The sequence below is a fragment of the Hypanus sabinus genome, chromosome 1, assembly GCF_030144855.1.
Source record: "Hypanus sabinus isolate sHypSab1 chromosome 1, sHypSab1.hap1, whole genome shotgun sequence".
Lineage (NCBI taxonomy): Eukaryota > Metazoa > Chordata > Chondrichthyes > Myliobatiformes > Dasyatidae > Hypanus > Hypanus sabinus.
Genome location: NC_082706.1, coordinates 207128681 through 207150390, shown reverse-complemented (window position 1 = coordinate 207150390; position 21710 = coordinate 207128681). Strand labels below are relative to the sequence as shown.

Below are 21710 nucleotides of genomic sequence, written 5' to 3'. Positions count from 1 at the left end.
TAGAAAACCTACAGCACAATACAAGCCGTTCAGCCTACAATGCTGAGCCGAACATGTACTCACTTTAGAAATTACCTCGGGTTACCCATAGCCCTCTATTTTTCTAAGCTCCATGTACCTGTCCAGGAGCCTCTTAAAAGACCCTGTTGTATCTGCCTCCACCACTGTTGCCAGCAGCCCATTCCACACACTCACCACTGAGTAAAAAACTTACCCCTGACATCTCCTCTGTACCTACTTCCAAGCACCTTAAAATTATGCCCTCTTGTGTTAGTCATTCCAGCCCTGGGAAAAAGCCTCTGATTATCCACACGATCAATGTTTCTCATCATTTTATACACCTCTATCAGGTCTCCTCTCATCCTCTGTTACTCTGAGGAGAAAAGGCTGAGTTCACTCAACCTATTCTCATAAGGCATGCTCCCCAATCCAGGCAACATCCTTGTAAATCTCCTCTGCAACCCTTTCTATAGTTTCCACATCCTTCCTGTTGTGAGGCGACCAGAACTGAGCACAGTACTCCAAGTGGGGTCTGACCAGGGTCCTATATAGCTGCAACATTACCTCTCAGCCCCTAAACTCAATCCCACGACTAATGAAGGCCAATACACCATATGCCTTTTTAACCACACAATCACCCTATGCAGCAGCTTTGAGCATCCTATGGACTCGGACCCCAAGATCCCTCTGATCCTCCACACTGCCAAGAGTCTTACCATTAATACTATATTCTGCTATCATACTTGACCTACCAAAATAAATCACCTCACACTTATCTGGGTTGAACTCCATCTGCCACTTCTCAGCCCAGTTTGCATCCTATCGATGTCCTGCTGTAACCTCTGACAGTCCTCCACACTATCCACAACACCTCCAACCTTTGTATCATCAGCAAACTTACTAACCCATCTCTCCACTTCGTCATCCAGGTCATTTATAAAAATCACAAAGAGTAGGGGTCCCAGAACAGATCCCTGAGGCACACCACTGGACACTGGCCTCCATTCAGAATATAATCCGTCTATAACCACTCTTTGCCTTCTGTGGGCAAGCCAGTTCTAGATCCACAAAGCAATGTCCCCTTGGATCCCATGCCTCCTTACTTTCTCAAGAAGCTTTGCATGGGGTACCTTATCAAATGCCTTTCTGAAATCCATATACACTACATCTATGGCTCTACCATCATCAACGTGTTTAGTCACATCCTCAAAAAATTCAATCAGGTTCGTAAGGCATGACCTGTCCTTGACAAAGCCATGCTGACTATTCCTAATCATATTATCCCTCTCCAAATGTTCATAAATCTTGCCTCTCAGGATCCTCTCCATCAACTTACCAACCACTGAAGTACGACTCACTGGTCACTGTTGCTTCCCCCAAGTACGTCCCCCCCTCCAACAGTACTGAAACAAGAATACTTATTGTCAAGGGGTACAGCCACAGGGGAACTCTCTAGTATCTGACCCTTGCCCTTCCCTCTCCTGACTGTTTCCCGCTTATCTGTCTCCCGAGGCCCCGGTGTGACCACTTGCCTATAGCTCCTCTCTATCACCTCCTCACTCTCCCTGACCAGATGAAGGTCATCGAGCTACATCTGCAGTTCCCTAACCCGGTCCCTAAGGACCTGTACTGACACCCAGTACAGAACACCGGCCTCACACACATACTTCCTATTCTTCACAAGTAACTTACCTCACCTCGACCTGCTATCGCCGAAGCCCCATCGAAACCCTCCTACTCTGACTCCCTCTACTCTCTCTCTCCCACCCCATAAAGCTGTCTTCTTTTTAAATTCTTCCCGCTAGGCTAACCCGCCGATGTCCTCGCGCCTGTGCAGTCACGTCTCGATCAAACTGCTGAAGAAAAAGACTCTCTCCTTTTAAATTCTTCCCGTCGGTCTAACTCGTTGATGTCCACACACCTGTGCAGTCGTGCCTCGATCGTCCACCTTATCCACACCCCTCAATGAGTTACAGAATCACAGAAAGGTACAGCACAGAAACAGGCCCTTTGGCCCATCTGGTCTGTGCCGAACCATTTAAACCACCTACTCCCATTGACCTGCACTGAGACCATCCATATACCTCTCCAAACTTCTGTTAAATGTTAAAATTGAGCTCACATCCATTACTTGCATTGGTAGTTCGTTCCACACTCTTACCACCCTCTGAGTGAAGAAGTTTCCCCCTCAGGTTCCTCTTAAACCTTTCACCTTTCACCCTTAACCCATAATGTCCAGTCGTCGTCCTCTGTGGAAAAAGCCTGTTTGCATTTACCCTAGGTTACTCACACTCCAAGTAATAAAGATTCAAATTCATTTATTAGTTTATCACACGTACATCAAACTATGCAGTGAAAAGTGTTGTTTATGTTAACAATCAACACTGCCTAAGTAACGCACACAAACTGCCGGAGGAACTCAGCAGGTCAGGCAGCCTCTATGGAGAGGGATGAACTGTTGATGTTCTGGGCCAAATCTCTTCTTTAGAGCTGGAAACGGGGAAGAAACCAGAATTAAAATTTGTGAGGGGGGAAGTAAGTGAGAAGTTAGGAGGTGAAAGGTGGAAAAGGTAAAGGGTCGAAGTTCACACATCATCTCATCTCCCCTATCCATTCAACTTCCCCCTCCTGATGAAGGACCAGGCAGAAACTGGTTTATTTTGCTTCATAGATGCTGCCTGACCTGCTGGCTTGGAATTCTTTGAGGAAATAACAGGCACGATAGTCAGTCAGTGGATGGTGTCTGCTTGGATTTTCAGAAGGCCTTTGACAAGAGGCTGCTCAACATGATAAGTGGTACCAAAGTGAATCACCTCACATTTATCTGGGTTCTGCCACATCTGCCACATCTCAGCCCAGTTTTGCAACCTATTAATGTCCCGCTGTAACCTCTGACAGCCCCCCACACTACCCACAACACCCCCAACCTTTGTGTCATTGTTTTACCTTGTTCTACCTCAATGCATACTGATTCGATCCGTACGATCAGAAAGCAGGACAAGCTTTTTTTTGCTGTATCTTGGTACATGACAATAATAAACTTAAGAAAATGAGAGACAGGAGCAGAACTAAGTCATTCAGTCCATCCAGCAGCTCTGTCATTTCATCATGACTAGCTTGTCATCCCTCTCAACCCCATTCTCCGGCCTTCTCCCCGTAACCTTAGATGCCCTGACCATTCAAGGACCTAGCAACCCCTTCTTTAAATATACCCAATGACTTGGCCTCCACAGCCATCTACACAATCAATACCACAGATTCACCATCCTCTGGCTAAAAAAATTCCTCTTCATCTCTGTTCTAAGTGGACATCCTTCAATTCTGAGGCTGTGCCCCTTGTCCTGGACTCTCCCACTACAGGGGACATTTTATTCATGTCCACTCTACCTAGGCCTCTCAATAAGTTGCGATGAAATTTCCTTGCTATTCTTCTAAACTCCTGCAAGTACAGGCCCCTAGTCATCAAACGTTCCTCGTTTAAGATTTTTTATATATACATATATAAGATTATTAAGGGATTATATATATATATATATTAAAAGATTATTAAGGGATTGGACACACTGGAGGCAGGAAGCATGTTTCTGCTGATGGGTGAGTCCAGAACTAGAGGCCACAGTTTAAGAATAAGGGGTAGGCCATTTAGAACAGAGATGCGGAAAAACTTTTTCACCCAGAGAGTGGTGGATATGTGGAATGCTCTGCCCCAGAAGGCAGTGGAGGCCAAGTGTCTGGATGCATTCAAGAGAGAGTTAGATAGAGCTCTTATAGATAGCGGGGTCAAGGGATATGGGGAGAGGGCAGGAACGGGGTACTGATTGTGTATGATCAGCCATGATCACAGCGAACAGTGGTGCTGGCTAGAAGGGCAGAATGGCCTACTCCTGCACCTACTGTCTATTGTCTATTGTATGATAACCCTTTCATTCCTGGAATCATCCTTGTGAACCTCTTCTGGACCCTCTCCAATGCCAGGAAATCTTTTCATAGATCAGGGGCACAAAAACTGCTCCAATTCCGATTCAGCACAGAGCAGGGCACCACGTAGACAGGCTTCACTTCCCAGTGCAGCAGCGGATTGAGATGCAGACCGATACTTCACTTCCACTCCTCTCAGAACACTGCAGGAGCTGACCACCTGCTGACTACAGGGCAAAGTGTAAGAGTTCTGGGAAGTCTGTCTGAGTTACAGCACGCAGTGGAAAGCCCCTGGTCAAGTCCAATGACATCAGCTATAAAAGCTGTTCACTCCCACACACAATTTGTTTTACTTATTCAAGTGAGTCAGCCTCAAGTGAGGCTGCAGACTGCAACTAACAGTCCTGGATTGTCTGGGACTGGCTTCATGGCTGATTACTCTCGTGAACTTCAGTTCTGAACGTTATTTATTTGCTTACTTTTTTCTTCGGCACATTGAGTGACTGATGGTCTTTTTTTAAAAAATAGGTCCTATTGGGGTTCTTTGGTTTGTGGCTGCCTGTGAGGAGATGAATCTCAAGGTTGTATATCACACTGAAGATCGGCAGTGGGTCATATTTGACGATGATAGTTGGATCTCTGCAGATCTGTCGTGTGTTTGTAGGTGGTGGTTGAGTTCAAATTGTGAGTGACAGATGTCCACGATAAGGACTTGAAAACCGTGCTGGATCAGCGAGTGGAGTCGCTGGTATTGCTTTCCTTCTTTGTCAGGCAGTGATCAGGACCACTTGACATCTCTCCTCCAGGTTGCTGTGAACGGTTTGAACCGAGGCTCACCAGCCACTCCGGTCTCGTGCAGTCTGCTCCAGCTGTTTTGGTAGAAGCCCAGTGTGTGAATGTTAAATTTCACGCTGTCTTCGAATGTGTGACAGGGCCTGCCTCGATTCCTCTTGCCCAGTGAAACCATATCATATTGGCAAAGCATACGTACTTTGATAAATAGTGAACTTTGAACTTGGAGCTGAGCCAGCATTTCATTGCCTATCTCTAGATTTAAATGAAATCAGAGTTACCGTTCTCCTAGATGAGCTGCCAACCATGGCTGATGAGCCCCATCTGCCTGAAGTGACTGGATTTAAGGCTCCAGTAACCCACCTTTGCCCCTTCTCCTGTCAGTAGAATCCGTTCCGCGGGGCTTAGTAGCTAAGCCAAGCATAAAGGCCAGGAGCTGGACTTGGTTGTCAGAGGCTATTTGAGACGCACATCATTGGAGCATTTACTAGATAACGGGAGTTCATCCCCACTACCACCCCAGCTATACGAACCTTCAGGAATGTCCACCGCCTTGCTGTTATACCCACTCACGTGGAGGTTTCATGAGAGGGGGAGCCTGCTAAATGGGCAACAGCTTGCTCTCCATATTGTACTGCCCTTACATACATAACACATAGACCGCTAGGACATAATATCCATGGTCCACCGCGCCTCATAGTTCTAAAGATAAAAGATCTTTAAAAGATTAGCTTTATTTGTTACATGTACATCAAAACATCGAAACACTGAAAAGCGTTGCTTTGCATCAACAAAGCATCACCATGTGACCAATTAACCTAATAATCCGTACACGTTGGGAATATGGGAGGAAGCCCACGCGGTCACAGGGAGAATGCACGAACAGGCATCCGTTACTCTCAAGAGACCATGGATTTGTGCCTTGGAGAGTTTCCAGGGCACAGGCCTGGGCAAGGTTGTATGCGTATTGTGTCCTTGAGCAAGGCATTTAACCACACATTGCTCTGCGATGTCATTGTTGCCAAGCTGCATGGGTCCTAATGCCCTTCCCTTGGACAACGTCGGTGGCGTGGAGAGGGGAAGGCTTACAGCTTGGGCAACTGTGGGTCTCCCATACAACCCTGCCCAGGTCTGCGCCCTGGAAACTTCCCAAGGCACAAATCCATGGTGTCTCGAGACTAAGGGATGCCAATAGCACAAACAGCCTTGGGAATTGATCTCCCAATGCATTACACTACCTGGTGTTCCAGTGCTGCCATGCTTCCTGTTTCAACACCCAATCATCTTGGAATGTGGGAAGAAGCTGAAGCATCCAGAGGAACCCACGTGGAAAGTATGGGGGGTGGAGGGGGGAATATTGGAGTTAAGCTTTATACACAGAGAGTGGAATGCCCTGCCAAGGGAGATGGTAGAGACAGAAAATCCCTTTAGAATTTTATACGTTTCAATAAGATCCCCCCTCAATCTTCTAAATTCCAGCGAGTATAAGCCTAGTCGATCCAGTCTTTCTTCATATGAAAGTCCTGCCATCCCAGGAATCAATCTGGTGAACCTTCTCTGTACTCCCTCTATGGCAAGAATGTCTTTCCTCAGGTTAGGGGACCAAAACTGCACACAATATTCTAGGTGCGGTCTCACCAAGGCCTTGTACAACTGCAGTAGAACCTCCCTGCTCCTGTACTCAAATCCTTTTGCTATGAATGCCAACATACCATTTGCCTTTTTCACTGCCTGCTGTACCTGCATGCCCACCTTCAATGACTGGTGTACAATGACACCAAGGACTCGTTGCATCTCCTCTTTTCCTAATTGGCCACCGTTCAGATAATAATCTGTTTTCCTGTTCTTGCAGCCAAAGTGGGTAACCTCACATTTCTCCACATTAAATTGCATCTGCCATGATGCTCGAATGCTGTATTTATTTCCATTGTTCATTGTTACTTTTCTTTTGACTCGCACTGAAAGCCAACACATTTCATGACTGTTGACACATTCTCACATTTCATGACACATTCTCAGTGATAATAATCCTGCCTCTGAAAGCACGACAGCCCCTCCACTTCCTGAGAATTTTACGAAGATTCGGCATGATATCTAAAACTTTGATGATCTTCTATAGACGTGTGGTGGAGAGTATATTGACTGGTTGCATCATGGCCTGGTATGGAAACGCCAGTGCCTTTGAATGGAAAATCTTTAAAAAGTAGTGGATACAGCCCAGTCCATCACGGTAAAGCCCTCCCCACCAAAGAGCACATCTACACGAAGCATTGTCACGGGAAAGCAGCATCCATCGTCAGGGACCCCCACCGCTCAGGCCATGCTCTCTTCTCACTGCTGCCGTCAGGAAGAAGGTACAGGAGCCTCAGGACCAACACCACCAGGTTCAGGAACAGTTATTACCCCCTCAATCTTCAGACTCTTGAACCAGAGGGGATAACTTCACTCGCCCCATCACTGAACTGTTCCCACAACCTATGGACTCTTCATCTCATGTACTCAATATTTATTGCTTATTAATTTTATTATTCTTTCTTTCTTTTTGTATTTGCACAGTTTGCAGAGTGGTTGCTTGTCAATCCGATCGGGCGTGGTCTCTCACCGATTCTGCCACGTTTCTTGGATTTACAGTGTACAGCCCTCCCACATAAGAATGAATCTCAGGGTTGTGTATGGTTATATACGCTGTACGCACTTTGATAATACATTTACTTTGACCATTGAACCGATTCACTTGAGCCATGGTGTGGATTAACCATGTTGACCTGCTGTAAATGTGCCTGTTACACCAGATGGGTACTTTGGCTTTAAGTCGCAGTGTGCATCTTGTAAGCATCTGCGTGTCTTCCGGTGCTGTGGATTCAGGGTCCCAGGGTGGCATTGGCCTGGGAGAAGATAAACTTTTAATGTGATGGGGGGGAATGTCAGACACCGTTTTTTATACAGAGAGGGGCAAGTGCATGAAATAAACGGGAGGTGGTGGTTCAGGCAGATAAACGAGCAGCATAAAGAGCTCAGGGCTAACAATCCCGACAGGTAAAAAGTATGAGGGGTGGGGGGGGGGGGGGGGAAATATCGGAGTTAAGTTTTATACACAGAAAGTGGAATGCCCTGCCAAGGGAGATGGTAGAGGCAGATACATTTGAGGCTTTTAAGAGACTCTTAGAGAGGCACATGCAGGATGGAAAAATAGAGGGCTGCGTAGGAGGGAAGGGTTAGATTGATCTTAGAATAGATTAAAAGGTTGGCACAACATTGTGGGCCAAAGGGCTGTACTGTGCTGTAACATTCTACATTCTATGTAATATGACTTCACAGGTTATAATCCCAAATGTTCTCCACGGCCTGCGATTATTTTGGAATACAGGCCTGAGATAAAAATGGAGATACTTCCTCTCAAAAGCCAGTTTGTTACTGATGGATTTCTGCAGAGCACAGCCCAAGTTACAGTTTATGTTCTATCCCAAAGTTCAGGAGAAGCACCTTCCTACAGTTTGCTCGGCCAAGTTGATGCTGCCCTTGGAAACTGAAGGCCTAAGCCTGCCTGACGGAACAATGTGGGATTCGTAGCTGCTCTTGTGCAAATTCAGGAAGGAAGGGGCAGCCCTGTGGCCGCAGCAAACTCCTGCACATCACGACTACTGAAGCCGACTCTGGGGTTCCACCTACTGGAGCGATATGTCTGCCAGGGTGAAGCTGGACTAGACGGCATATTTTACAAGGATAGTTTGAGAGAGCCAGGGCTTTTCTCTCTGCAGCGAAGGAGGATGAGAAGTGACTTGACGGAGGTGTAAAAGATGATAGGAGGCACTAGATCAAGTGGATATAGCCTCTCAATCACCCAGTTCACTTCTACCCACAGCATTGGTTAACTATAGAATACTAATATTAGTTAATGATTATCCTCACTGGTTGCATCATTGTCGGGTATGAAGGGGCCGCACAGGATTGGAAAAAAGCTGCGGAGTGCTCCATCATGGGCACTAGCCTCCCCAGCCTCAAAAAGGCGGCATCCATCATTAAGGACATCACTCTTCTCATTGCTACCATCAGGGAGGAGGTACAGGAGCCTGAAGCCACACACTCAACAATTCAGAAACAGCTTCTTCCTCTCTGCCATCAAATTTCTGAATGCACAATAACCCATGAAGCCGGCATCATTATTTTCGTCTCTTTTCGCACTGGTTATTTATTATGTCTCTCTCTCTATATATTTCTTGTAATTTAGGTTTTTTTATTATTATGTATCGTAATGTACTGCTGTTGCAAAACAACAAGTTTTATGAGAATGTCAGTGATATAAAACCTGACTCTGATTCTGATTTTGATAATAACTGAGAAAGCATCAAACACGACCCCCGGGAGGGTAACCTGTTCAATTCTGATTCCTTCTCCTGCTCACATTCACATCAACTGTGGAGAAGCCGCCTGCTGAGCAGGTACCGTTTAAATACAGCCCTGCTTAAAGCTAACCCTCGCTGTTTAAGCCACGCCAGCAGCTCTCCTTTGTTAGGAGTTTGAAGAGGTTTGGAAAGTCACCAAGGAACACTGACAAATTTCTGTCGATGTAGGGTGGAGAGTGTTCTGACCATTGCATCACCGGCTGACGCGGAGGCTCCAATGCAGAGGAACGCAGGAGGCTGCAGAGGGTTATAGACTTAGCCAGCTCCATCACAGGCACAAACCCCCCCACCTCCAAGGACAAACTTAAGAGGTGTTGCCTCAAGAGGTTGGCACCTATCCAAGAAATGCCTTCATCTTCTTCAGCAAGAAGGTATGTAACGCACACTCAAGTGATGCAGGAGAAGTGCTTTCCTCTCTGCCATCACATTTCTCAACTGTTCAATAACCCATGATCACTACCTCTTTACTATTCATTTACTTACTGTTTGTGAGTGGCAGGGTCTCTACCAAAGGAGGTATAAAGTCCTCCTTCCCTCCGCTAGCCTGCAGGTCAGCCTCAGGCAAGGCGTAGCACCTGCTTAGCTGATAATAGCTAGGGTGACGTGAAGCCATGGGAGCAGGTGGTGGATGGTCACATGAGCAGCCGGTGCACATCACAAGTTCTGGTTATACGACCACTGACACCAGGCAGACAATCTCTGAAGAGCATTGATAATGGCTGGGGTCACCCGTCTTGTAAAGACACTGCCCAGAAGAAGGCAACGGCAAACCACGTCTGTAGAAAAATTTGCCCAGAACAATCATGGTCATGGAGAGACCATAATTGCCTACATCATACGACATGACATGTAACAAATGATTTATGCATTTCACTGTAGTGTTGCTGGAAACCAATGTCAGTGATTTGGACTCCCTGAGTCAGAGATGTAGTGACATCTAGCTCCATCTAGTGGTGATACAAGAAAGCAAGGCATCAAAGAGCAGGGGTGGCCAGAAGGTGATTAGAAGTGACGAATCTGCTGACATATGTGATGTAGTCCAGTTAAGCATTTTCATAAGAGGAATTGATGATAATTTTAGCATCTTTATTGGTCTTGAGTCACTTCATGGAAAAACAAGAGGATCAGACATATTTGACAAAGTAAAATCATGCCTAGAAAATCTACAACTAGATTCTAGTAAACTCATCGCAGAGTGCTGTCAATGATAGGTAAAGCTGCTGGGATTACAACTTTGCTTGAAAAATTCTTGGTCATCCTCGACTAAAATATCAGCTCATTATACACCAAGAGTCACTGTGTGGAAAGACTTTTAAGTTGCAGCATGTTATGTTACTGGTTGTGAAATACGTGAATAAAATTAGAGCAAGAGGATTAAACAGACAAGAATTCAGAGAATATCATGAAATGTTAGATTTGGGATATGGCGATCTCGTCCTTCATTGTGAGGTGTGCTGGCTTTCCAGCCTCTGAGTAGATTTTGGAAACTGAAAAATACTGTTCATAATTGTCTAGAAGAGAAAAATGAGCTGCCTCAGGAAAGAGCCCTATTATGTAATAACAATTGGCTACTGGATTTAGAATTTTTAGTTGATGTTACCAGCCATCTCAATGATCTAAATTTGGAACTCCAGGACAAGAACAAATTGTTTCCTAGCTTAGTAAATTATATCAATGTATTCAAGATGAAGTTAAAACTGTTCACCTCTCAGTTAGAAAATGAGGATTTGAGCCAGTTTCCTCACTTAAAAGAGCAGAGTGAATGTGCTGAAGATAATGGAAATTTTACAAAATATATTGAAAAAATCAGGTTATTGCGAGAGTCGTGTGAAAGTCATCTTTGTGATTTTGCTAAAGAAGAAGTCTGCATACTTGCATTTATAAACCCATTTTCACTTAGTGAACACAAAATCATGAAGATGCCTAGTAACATACAGATGGAACTTATTGACTTGAAAACAAATTCATTATTGAACATGAAATTTGATGAGCTTCCCTCAGTCCCAATTGCTTCTGACATGATTAATTTCTGGTGATCATTACCCTGTGAACATTTTCCAGAACTAAGAAAATTTGCCCAGAGTTATATCTGTCGTTTCGGAATGACGTACGTATGTGAACAAGCATTTTCAGCCATGAAATTGATTAAAAACAAAACGAGGTCACGATTGTCTGATTCAAGATTGAAGAATCCTCTGCTGCTCTCAGTAACTAATTGAACTCCAAACATTAAAAGCTTGGCAAAATCAAAACAGACTCAAAAATCTCATTAAGGTAAGTAATGTTTTTCATGTTTTATATTAAATCAATATATGTAAAAATGCTAAATATGTCCATATTAACATATTTTTACAATAATTGAATAGGGGTACAAGAGTTGTATGGCGCATCTGAACTCGTGCATGAAGAATTGACGCATGGAATGTAAAAGGTTGGCCACTCCTGATGCAGAGTCATGGGGCACTTCAGCAAAGGAACATGCCTTTTGGCCCATCTAGTCGCTGCCTGTCAGATCATCTGCCTAGTTCTACTGACCTGCACCTAGACCATAGCCCTCTGCTCCCCTTCCCTCCATGTACTTACCCAAACTCCCCTCAAATGTTGAAATTGAGCCTGCACCCACCACTTGCACTGACGGCTCGTTCCACATCTCATCACCCTCCGAGTGAAGTTCAGCCCGAGATTCCCCTAAAATATTTCACCTTACACCCAGAGCCTCTAGTCTAGTCTCACTCAACCTGAGGGCCAAAAGTCTGCTTACATTCACCCCATCTGTACCCCCCATAATGTTGTATACCTCTTTAATGTCTCCCCTCATTCTCTCATGCTCTGGGGAATAAAGTCTGAATCTATTCAACCTCTCTCTATAAATCAGGTCCTCAAGTACCAACTCAGCCTCTGCGAAGGCTGAGGAATGTCCATCAACCCCCCCCCCCCCACATCCTCATCACATTCTACAGGGGTTGTATTGAGAGCATCCTGAACAGCTACATCACTGCCTGGTTCGGAAATGGCACCATCTCAGATCACAAGACCCTGCAGCGGATAGTGAGGTCAGCTGAGAAGATCATCGGGGTCTCTCTTCCCGCCATCACGGACATTTACTCTACACGCTGCATCCGCAAAGCAAACAGCAGTATGAAGGACCCCACGCACCCCTCATCCAAACTCTTCTCCCTCCTGCCATCTGGGAAAAGGCACTGGAGCATTTGGGCTCTCACGACCAGACTATGTAACCGTTTCTTCCCCCAAGCTATCAGACTCTTCAATACCCAGAGCCTGGACTGATACCAACTTACTGCCCTTTACTGTGCCTATTGTCCTGTTCATTATTTATTGTAATGCCTGCACTGTCTTGTGCACCTTATGCAGTCCTGGGTAGGTCTGTAGTCTAGTGTAAGTTTTTTCTGTGTTGTTTTCACGTAGTTCTGTGTAGTTTTTGTACTGTGTCATGTAGCACCATGGTCCTGAAAAACATTGTCTCGTTTTTACTGTGTACTGTACCAGCAGTTATGGTCAAAATGACAATTAAAAGTGACTTGACTTGACTTGGACTCTGAGACGCTCTTTCGTACACCACTGTTATAATGTGTGGTTACTTGAGTCATTGTCACCTTCCTGTCAGCTTGAACCAGTCTGGCCATTCTCCTCTGACCTCTCTCATTTATCTGTTTATCAGCGATCACTTGTATGATTCTTCCCCTGGTGGTTGATCTGGTCACTTGAGGGTGTTGAGATGACTGAAGAGGCCGATCTGTGATCCATCAGTCCGACTGCAGTGTTGGCAGGTGTAGGGCTTTGAGGTGGTTGGTTGGGCCTTTCCCAGTCTCTCTTCAGCTGGAATCTTCTCCTGGTCCCAGATCTTGACAAGCAGATAATGAAATAAGATTTCTAAGTTCTGTAGCATTTCCCTTGAGGGTTTATGTTGGGATTCCATCATTCCATGGTATGGTATTATGGTAGTGTTGATGAAGGGTTTCGGTCTGAAACGTCGTCACTACCTCCTCCCATAGATGCTGTCTGGCCTGCTGAGTCCTGCCGGCATTTTGTGTTTTTCCTGTCTTGTATCCAATGATCTTTTTACAAGTATCAAGGATGGTGGTCCTCAGTGTCCTCCGGATATGGCTTTGGGAGTCTTTCAGAAAGGCCAGCCTGGAGATGTTGCTCCTTCACTGTGTCTTTTAGGCTCTCTATGTTGAATCTGGGATGGCTCAACTTCTTTCGCACTCGACACCTCCGTGTGATTTTGAAGGTGAGTGAATAAGCCATCATCAGCACTGATCACGGCTCTTGTACTCTTTGCATCTCTGCGATCCTTGCTCCGAACAATGATATAATCTACAAGATGCCAGGTCTTTGAAAGGGGATGCGTCCACAGAGTTTTCACCTTATTGCTCTGGTGGAACAGGGTGTTGTTGATAGTCAGGTCACGCTTGACACACTTGGAGAGTAAGAGCACTCCACTGGAGTTGACAACTTCCTTCCCGATTGTGCCTTTCCAGGAGCTGCTGTCCTGCCAATTAAACTACCCAGTAGTCTTTGGACTCTGGGAGGAAACTGAAGGAGCTGGAGAAAACCCTCACATGCCACGGGGAGGATGTCCAGAGACTCGTTACTGAACGATGCCGGAATTGAACTCTGAGCTCCAGAACCCGGAACACTTCCAACCGTAATAGCATCACACTAACTGCTGCTAAGATGACGCGGGGTCACTGGGCCAGAATGGCCTGTTACCGTGATGTATTATGGTAAATAAAATTAATAAGGACCGGGCCTGTAGGAGGTGAAAAGTTAAAGTGTGTTTGTATATTATGAAGATCTGTGTTCATTGGGAATAAGGGTATTCATGGACACTCCATTCATAAGCAAAATACTAAAATAAGGGGAAATTAACTGTAATGATTCACCAAGAATAGAAAGCTGTTGTTGAAAAAGTTGTGATGTTTTCGGTGTTAGTGGCTGACGTTTCCAAGGTGATCCGTGACGTGGGCTGTTTCCTGGATTAATGGCTGCATTTTATGAGCGACTTCAGTCCTCAGTACACCTAGGAGCAACATTTATTGAAAGATGATATAGAAATAATCAAAGTTTCATTCAGGAAGTCAGGACATCTGGGATCCAGGAACTTGATCCATTCTCCTTTCCTATCAGATTCCTTTTCCTTCAGCCCCTTGTCTCCTCCACTAATCGCCTCCCAGCTCCTGGAGTCTTTGCGGGACAGCGCTGTCCTCCGGAACACCCCAATCTGTGATTGTGCTAACCACTACTCTACCATGGCTCCCTATAAACCCCAGCAAGGCCACTGATTGGGAATCTGGTCGGGCTGCGGATGTTAACGCAGGGACAGCAGTGGTTAAATGTGTCCCATAACTGGCTACTTATCCCTTGGAACAGGAGATGGATCGGTAATGTACAATAGAAAACTGAGCAAGACGTAAGAAGATATTCTAAGTTATGTTAAAAAAAATGAAATAAATGTTGGTCCAAAGCATAAAGCCCCGACTCCAGCCAGCATAGCTCTCTGGGTCACTGAGGCACGCACGCCTCTAAACCCAGCGATATGGTTGTGGTCCTCTTGGAGGTTTCCACTTGCTGGCTTCACCCGTTACCTTCTAGCTAGCTTCCTTTTTATTCTGGTGTCTTCCCCGTTCCTTCTCATTCCTGAAGAAGGGTCTCAGCCCAAAAAGTTAACTGTTTATTCATTTTCCTAGATGCTGCCTGACCTGCTGATTTCCTCCAGCATTCTGTGTGTGTTGAAATAAATGCTATGCACATTTGTATATCACGAGATGTACAGCTTTTCGGTGCTGAAAGAGGAGTTTTCCTGAACTTTGTGCCCTGTTTGGCTTAGTCTTTTAATCTATATTCACTCTTTCTAAAACTCTCTTCCAGGTTGGACGTTGAACAGTAGGGTGGACGTCAGTTCGGCTGTCTTCCACTAGAGGGAGATGAACTACAACAAAGCCCTTTCCTGAACAAGGGTCTTTCTCCGAAAATGTTAACTGCCTCTCTACCCACAGAACCTGCCTCACCGTATCTGCCTTTGTTTCAGATTTTCAATATTTTCAGTTTTTCAAAAGAAAATCTTCCTTCAATCACCACACAAAGTTTGCACCCCTTCACACTTCTTGTTGGATTAGATGTACCTGTCACTGAAGACCCCCATCGCCCAGGACATGCCCTCATTGCTACCATCAGAAAGGAGCTACACACTCAATGATTCACACACTCTTCCCCTCTGCCATCAGATTTCTGAATAGCCCCAGAGCTCTGGAACACTACCTCACTAATTCCTCTAAAAAAAGCATAGAAACATAGAAAATAGCTGCAGGAGTAGGCCATTCGGTCCTTCAAGCCTGCACCGCCATTCAGTATGATCATGGCTGATCATCCAACTCAGAACCCTGTACCTGCTTTCTCTCCATACCCCCGATCCCTTTAGCCACAAGGGCCATATCTAACTTCCTCTTAAATATAGCCAATGAACCGGCTTCAACTGTTTCCTGTGGCAGAGAATTCCACAGATTCACCACTCTCTGTGTGAAGAAGTTTTTCCTCATCTCGGTCCTAAAAGACTTCCCCTTTATCCTTAAACTATGACCCCTCATTCTGGACTTCCCCAACATCAGAAACAATCTTTCTGCATCTAGCCTGTCCAATCCCTTTAGAATTTTATTTGTTTCAATAAGATCCCCCCTCAATCTTCTAAATTCCAGCGAGTATAAGCCTAGTCGATCCAGTCTTTCTTCATATGAAAGTTCTGCCATCCCAGGAATCAATCTGGTGAACCTTCTCTGTACTCCCTCTATGGCAAGAATGTCTTTCCTCAGATTAGGGGACCAAAACCGCACACAATCCTCTAGGTGCGGTCTCACCAAGGCCTTGTACAACTGCAGTAGAACCTCCCTGCTCCTGTACTCAAATCCTTTTGCTATGAATGCCAACTAACCATTTGCCTTTTTCACTGCCTGCTGTACCTGCATGCCCACCTTGAATGACTGGTGTACAATGACACCCAGGTCTCGTTGCACCTCCCCTTTTCCTAATCGGCCACCATTCAGATAATAATCTGTTTTCCTGTTCTTGCAGCCAAAGTGGGTAACCTCACATTTGTCCACATTAAATTGCATCTGCCATGATGCTCGAATGCTGTATTTATTTCCATTGTTCATTGTTACTTTTCTTTTGACTCGCACTGAAAGCCAACACATTTCATGACTGTTGACACATTCTCACATTTCATGACACATTCTCAGTGATAATAATCCTGCCTCTGAAAGCACGACAGCCCCTCCACTTCCTGAGAATTTTACGAAGATTCGGCATGATATCTAAAACTTTGATGATCTTCTATAGACGTGTGGTGGAGAGTATATTGACTGGTTGTATCATGGCCTGGTATGGAAACGCCAGTGCCTTTGAATGGAAAATCTTTAAAAAGTAGTGGATACGGCCCAGTCCATCACGGTAAAGCCCTCCCCACCAAAGAGCACATCTACACGAAGCATTGTCACGGGAAAGCAGCATCCATCGTCAGGGACCCCCACCGCTCAGGCCATGCTCTCTTCTCACTGCTGCCGTCAGGAAGAAGGTACAGGAGCCTCAGGACCAACACCACCAGGTTCAGGAACAGTTATTACCCCCTCAATCTTCAGACTCTTGAACCAGAGGGGATAACTTCACTCGCCCCATCACTGAACTGTTCCCACAACCTATGGACTCTTCATCTCATGTACTCAATATTTATTGCTTATTAATTTTATTATTCTTTCTTTCTTTTTGTATTTGCACAGTTTGCAGAGTGGTTGCTTGTCAATCCGATCGGGTGTGGTCTCTCACCGATTCTGCCATGTTTCTTGGATTTACAGTGTACAGCCCTCCCACATAAGAATGAATCTCAGGGTTGTGTATGGTTATATACGCTGTACGCACTTTGACAATACATTTACTTTGACCATTGAACCGATTCACTTGAGCCATGGTGTGGATTAACCATGTTGACCTGCTGTAAATGTGCCTGTTACACCAGATGGGTACTTTGGCTTTAAGTCGCAGTGTGCATCTTGTAAGCATCTGCGTGTCTTCCGGTGCTGTGGATTCAGGGTCCCAGGGTGGCATTGGCCTGGGAGAAGATAAACTTTTAATGTGATGGGGGGGAATGTCAGACACCGTTTTTTATACAGAGAGGGGCAAGTGCATGAAATAAACGGGAGGTGGTGGTTCAGGCAGATAAACGAGGAGCATAAAGAGCTCAGGGCTAACAATCCCGACAGGTAAAACAAAATCGCTACAGAAACAGCAGTGAAGAATCCCTCTACACCTGAGTGTGACGGTATTCCTGAGTCTCCACCCGGGACTTGCATGACTGACAGGAGTGAAAATGGAGAGGAAGCTACTGACACGATGGAGGACCTTCATTGGTGCCCTAAACACCAGTCTTGTAACCAGCAGTAAGTTAGTAAGTAAGTAGGTAGGCACATGGCTGATAGAAAAATGGAGGTTGTGTAGGAAGGAAGAGTTAGATAGATTTTAGAACAGGTTAAAGGGTCAGCACACCATAGTGGATGAAGGGCCTGTATAGTGCTGTAATATTCTAAGTTCTATATAGATACAGGGCAATAGTTCTAATTCATTTATAACTATCCAGCTCCCAAAAGGATGCTAAAAACAATCTGCATTCAAATTAATTAGGGAAGAAGCTCTCCGATCCGTAATGTTCTCCGACAGGCCAGGTTAGAAACTTCCCTTCAAGATTCAACATTATTTAATGTCATTTCCAGAATGGAAGTGTAAAGGAGAACGAAATCAGTGTTACCCCGGATCCAGTGCAGCACGAAAAACACAGTAAGATAAAGAACACAATAATATAAAACACGCATTATATAAATACATAAGACAGCCTATATCCATAGATTGGTTGTATGTCCTTAAAGGGACGCTAGGCACAGGAGTGTCTGTATGTAGGGTGACAGACAGGAAATGATGAACGAGTGTCTGTTGGGGTGTGGACGGGTGGGTTAGTAGGTGGAGGTGATGATCAGCTTCACTGCTTGGGGAGAGTTTTTTTAGTCTGGTGGTCTGGGCACTGAGGGAGGCTCGGGGGGCAGTGGGGCATTGGGGAGGATGAATGGGGACCTAGAGCAATGGGCTGAGAAGAGGGAGGGCAGGAGAAGGGGAGAGAGCAGGATCTGAGAACGTTTAATGCCATTTCCAGTCTAGTAGGTACCTGGGTGTCTCTGTCACTGTGAAGATTTCCGCTTCCAGATCCATCTTCTCCCTTGAGTTCCGACACAGTCCGGTCATCCTTCACAGCACTGAGGCTGGGAGCTAGACACAAGAAAATTAGCATTAAAATGTGACCGTTGTGGAACGGGGAGGCCATTCATTCCCTTTGATGTATATTTCCGTAGATCAGAGTTTGTGTTGACCAGAAATCAATGGAGTGCAGTCACTCTCAAAGACTCTATTATTTATTTACTATTCTTACTGTTTGTATGATTTGTCTTCTTTTGCACATTGGCCGTCAGTCTTTGTTATTCCTAGTTTTTCATAAATTCTATCAGATTTCTTTATTTTCATGTGAATGCCAGTAAGAAAATGAATCTCTGGGTTGTATGTGGTGACATGTACGTATATTGACATTAAATTTACTTTGAACTTTGAGGCACAGGAGCCTGAAGACAGACTGTCAACGATGTAGGCACAGCTACTGATCGATTTATTTATTGCAATACAATGCGGAACGGGGTCTTCTGGCCCTTCGAGTTGCGCTGCCCAGCAACCTCTGATCTAACCAAAGCCTAATAACATGTCAATTTACAATGACCAATTCGCCTACTAACCGGTGCATCTTTGGACTGTGGGAGAAAATTAGATCACCTGGAGGAAAACCATGCGGTCATGGAGAGAACGTACAAACTCCTTACAGGCAGCGGTGGGAATTGAACCTGGGTCGCTGGTACTGTAAAGCATTGTTTAACTAAATTCCTGGTTTAGTGTTTCTCTCCTCTACTGTCAAGATGAATCCACACTCAGGTTGGAAGAACAACACCTTATATACCGGCTGGGTAGCCTCCAACCTGATGGCACGAATATTGACTTCTCTAACTTCCGTTAATGCCCCTCCCCTTCTTACCCCATCCCTGATTCATTTAGTTTTTTTCTCTCTCTCTGCCCATCACTCTGCCTGTTCTCCATCTCCCTCTGGTACTCCCCTCCCCTTTCCTTCTCCTGAGGCCTCCCGTCCCATGATCCTTTCCCTCCTCCAGCTCTGTATCACTTTTGCCAATCACCTTTCCAGCTCTTAGCTTCACCCCACCCCCTCCGGTCTTCTCCTATCATTTCGCATTTCCCCCTCCCCCCACTACTTTCAAATCTCTTGCTATCTTTCCTTTCGGTTAGTCCTGACGAAGGGTCTCGGCCCGAAACGTCGACAGTGCTTCTCCCTATAGATGCTGCCTGGCCTGATGTGTTTCACCTGCATTTTGTGTGTGTTGTTTGAATTTCCAGCATCTGCAGACTTCCTCATGTTAGTGATTCTCTGTTCATTTATAAATAAATGGTTCATATGCTCCTTTGTAATCAGTGCTTCCTGTCTCTCTTACCAAACCTGTAAACCTGCGTCTTTGTAACCATGGCAGAGCCGACTTGATGGACAAATGGTCTCTTATGGTGAGTTTCCCAAACAGTATTTCAGGAAGCATCCATTTCAGCAATTCAGATGCAGGTTGAGATTTGCCTGGGTGCATCGAAACGTGCAGTGAAGTGTATCGTCCGCGTCAACAACCAGCGCAACCTCAGGATGCGCCGGGGGCAGCCCACAAGTGTCACTGCACATTCCGGCGCCAGCATAGCGTGTCCACAATGTCCGGCAGGACAACGCAAAACAACAAGAAGCAACAAAACAAGCCCCATCCCCCCACCCCACACCCACATAGACAGTCCCACAAACCCAGGAAAGACCTCCGGGCCTTCAGTACTCTCTCAGAGGCATCAGGCCTCTGACTCCTCCAGTGGACTGCAGACCTGGGCTTTAAGTTCTGGATTTCTGATTGACTGTTGGACTTTAATCTTTGGCATCAATCCCAGGACTGGCTGATTATGGGTCCGTGAACTCCAAGCCTTTCAGCTCACCAGTGACGGGACTTTGCCATAATATACTAATATAATATGGACTAGAATATAAAATCAAGGATGTAATGTTGAGACTTTATAAATCACTGGTGAGGCCTCGCAGAGTATTGTGAGCAGTTTTGGGCTCCTTATCTTAGAAAGGAGGTGCTGAAACTGGAGAGGGTTCAAAAGAGGTTCACAAAAATGATTCCAGGATTGAAGGGGGAAGTGTTTGATCGCTCTGGGCTCGTATTTGCTGCAGTTCACAGGGATGAGGAGTGGCCTCATCAAAATCTTTCGAATGTTGAAAGGCCTCAACGTGCAGAGGGTGGTTTTTATGGTGGGGGAGTATAGGACAAGAGAGCATGGCCTCAGAGTAGAGGACGACTATTTAATTATTTAATGTATATATACAATGATTCACATTTTTTTCCTATTATTATGTATTGCCTTGTATTGCTGCCACAAAGACAACAAATTTCATGAGACACGCAGGTAAGATTAACCTGACTCTGGATAAAGCCAAGAGTATAAAGGTACCTTGCTCTGGTATTTCAAAGTCTTCCCCTTCCTCCGGGGGCCTCTCCCCGGAAACGCTGGATGAGGTTATCTCCTGGAAACTGGCGTCAGGTAGTCCGGAGGAAGTCTCCCTCTCCACGGCGACAGCAACGTTGGTGGGGGCCTCCACCACTGGTTCACTGATGAGATTTATATGAACTATCTGAAACGCAACGCATGGTGGAAGACACCACTTTCAGAACAAGCAGAACAAACGTAAGAGCTACTAACCAGGAGAAAATGAAGGCAGCTGCTAGTAATCATGCGATTAAAATAGAAGGAAGATACATTTTGAGTGCGTTGACCCGGGTTCACCTTTGTCGACCCTTACAAAGAATGCACATGGTGGGGGCTCAAAACTGAATGGAAACAGGACCTGCTGAAGTGTCTCGGCCCAAAACGTCAACTCTACTCTTTCCCGTAGACGCTGCCTGACCTGCTGAGCTCCTCCAGCATTTTGTGTGTGTTGCTGGGATTTCCTGCACCTGCAGATTTTCTCTTCTTCTCTAATTTTGATTAAGACGGGCTCCGATAAACAGAGGACTCAGATGGGGCTGTAGTTTATGCGTACACTCAATGGCCACCGTGTTTGGACCTTCTGTGCCTCATACAGTGGCCGCTGAGTGTGTGTTCGCAATCTTCCGCTGCTGTAGCCCACCCACTTCAAGGTTCAACGTGTTGTGTGTTCAGAGATGCTCTTCTGTCCACCACTGCTGTAAAGTGTGGTTATTTGAGTTACTGTTGCTTTCCTGTCAGGTTGAACCAGTCTGGCCATTCTCCTCTGACCTCTCTCATTAACGAGGCATTTTCACCCACAAAAGTGCCACTCACTGGATGTTCTTTTTGTACTTTGGCACCATTCTCTATAAACTCTAGAGACTGTCGTCTGTGAAAATCCCACAAGATCAGCAGTTTCTGAGATACTCA

General features: G+C 45.4%; 1 protein-coding gene across 1 annotated transcript in view; it reads right to left on the bottom strand.

Moving 5' to 3' along the window:
• col15a1b (collagen, type XV, alpha 1b) overlaps positions 1 to 21710 on the bottom strand; it is a 304760-nt gene that overhangs the window by 127345 nt on the left and 155705 nt on the right. The window contains exons 6-7 of the mRNA XM_059993844.1: positions 20766 to 20946; positions 18340 to 18440 (exon numbers count right to left, since the gene is read on the bottom strand). Of these exons, the coding sequence (XP_059849827.1) occupies positions 18340 to 18440; positions 20766 to 20946 (282 nt within the window). The remainder of the gene's footprint in view (positions 1 to 18339; positions 18441 to 20765; positions 20947 to 21710) is intronic.